The 741-nt window shown below is 38.9% G+C and overlaps 1 protein-coding gene across 1 annotated transcript; it reads right to left on the bottom strand.

Annotated features, from left to right (window-relative positions):
• Positions 1 to 253: 253 nt before the first annotated feature.
• LOC124890324 (cell division cycle-associated protein 7-like) lies at positions 254 to 677 on the bottom strand (the record flags this gene model as incomplete). Its single annotated transcript, XM_047402187.1, is given in 2 exon segments — positions 254 to 446; positions 539 to 677. Coding segments are annotated over 2 exon segments (332 nt in total), but the record flags the coding sequence as incomplete, so codon positions are not given.
• Positions 678 to 741: the final 64 nt, after the last annotated feature.

Below are 741 nucleotides of genomic sequence, written 5' to 3'. Positions count from 1 at the left end.
AAGTAAGTGATCAAAACTGGATTTACAAAAGAATTTAAGCTATATAACACGTCATAGATTGCTTACACTACCTTTTATTTTTTTCCAGAAAAGATTGTTTACAATACCAGTATGTTTAACTTGTTATAGCAGGTTACTTAACATTTTGACAAGGTTATCAGCTCCTAGTTATACCAATGACTTGATTTTGTAAATATTTTTTACAACACCTGTACACTAAAACTCTTCCCAACACGAAAAACAACTACCAAACCTGCAAAAGTGACAGCAAATACCCAAAATAGGGTCATAGATAGTTCCCCTTTCCTTGCTGTTGCAACGCCGAGCCAAAGCTTCCGGCGAGAGATGCATCACTAAGCCATATTTCACTCTCAAGTGAGGTGCATTGGCTGGTCTCTTCTTAATATCATCTTCATCATCTCCTTCATCAAAAAGTCCCAATTTCCCTAAAAGCAACATAAAAGGAGAATTCTCATTTCAAATCCACACTTACGGGCACCAAAAAAGGGAGAAAAGAGACATATACAGTCATACATACTTTTTGCTGGTGGAGTAGTGCCGCATGAGTCCACATTGTTGCCTTTCAATCGACTGGATCGGCGCAAAGGTGCTGAGAAGTAATCAACTTTGTTATATTTTCTCTTCTCTGATCGTGGTTTCGAAGCAGTAGACCGAAGCTCCACTACGGCTTTTCGAACTCCAAGACTGGCTAATCGAGCCTGTACCAAATCAATTCAGCTA

The sequence above is a fragment of the Capsicum annuum genome, unplaced genomic scaffold (genome assembly GCF_002878395.1).
Source record: "Capsicum annuum cultivar UCD-10X-F1 unplaced genomic scaffold, UCD10Xv1.1 ctg15348, whole genome shotgun sequence".
NCBI classification, from domain to species: Eukaryota; Viridiplantae; Streptophyta; class Magnoliopsida; order Solanales; family Solanaceae; genus Capsicum; species Capsicum annuum.
Note: the sequence above shows the minus strand (reverse complement) of the source record. Positions and strands in the feature narration are given on the sequence as shown.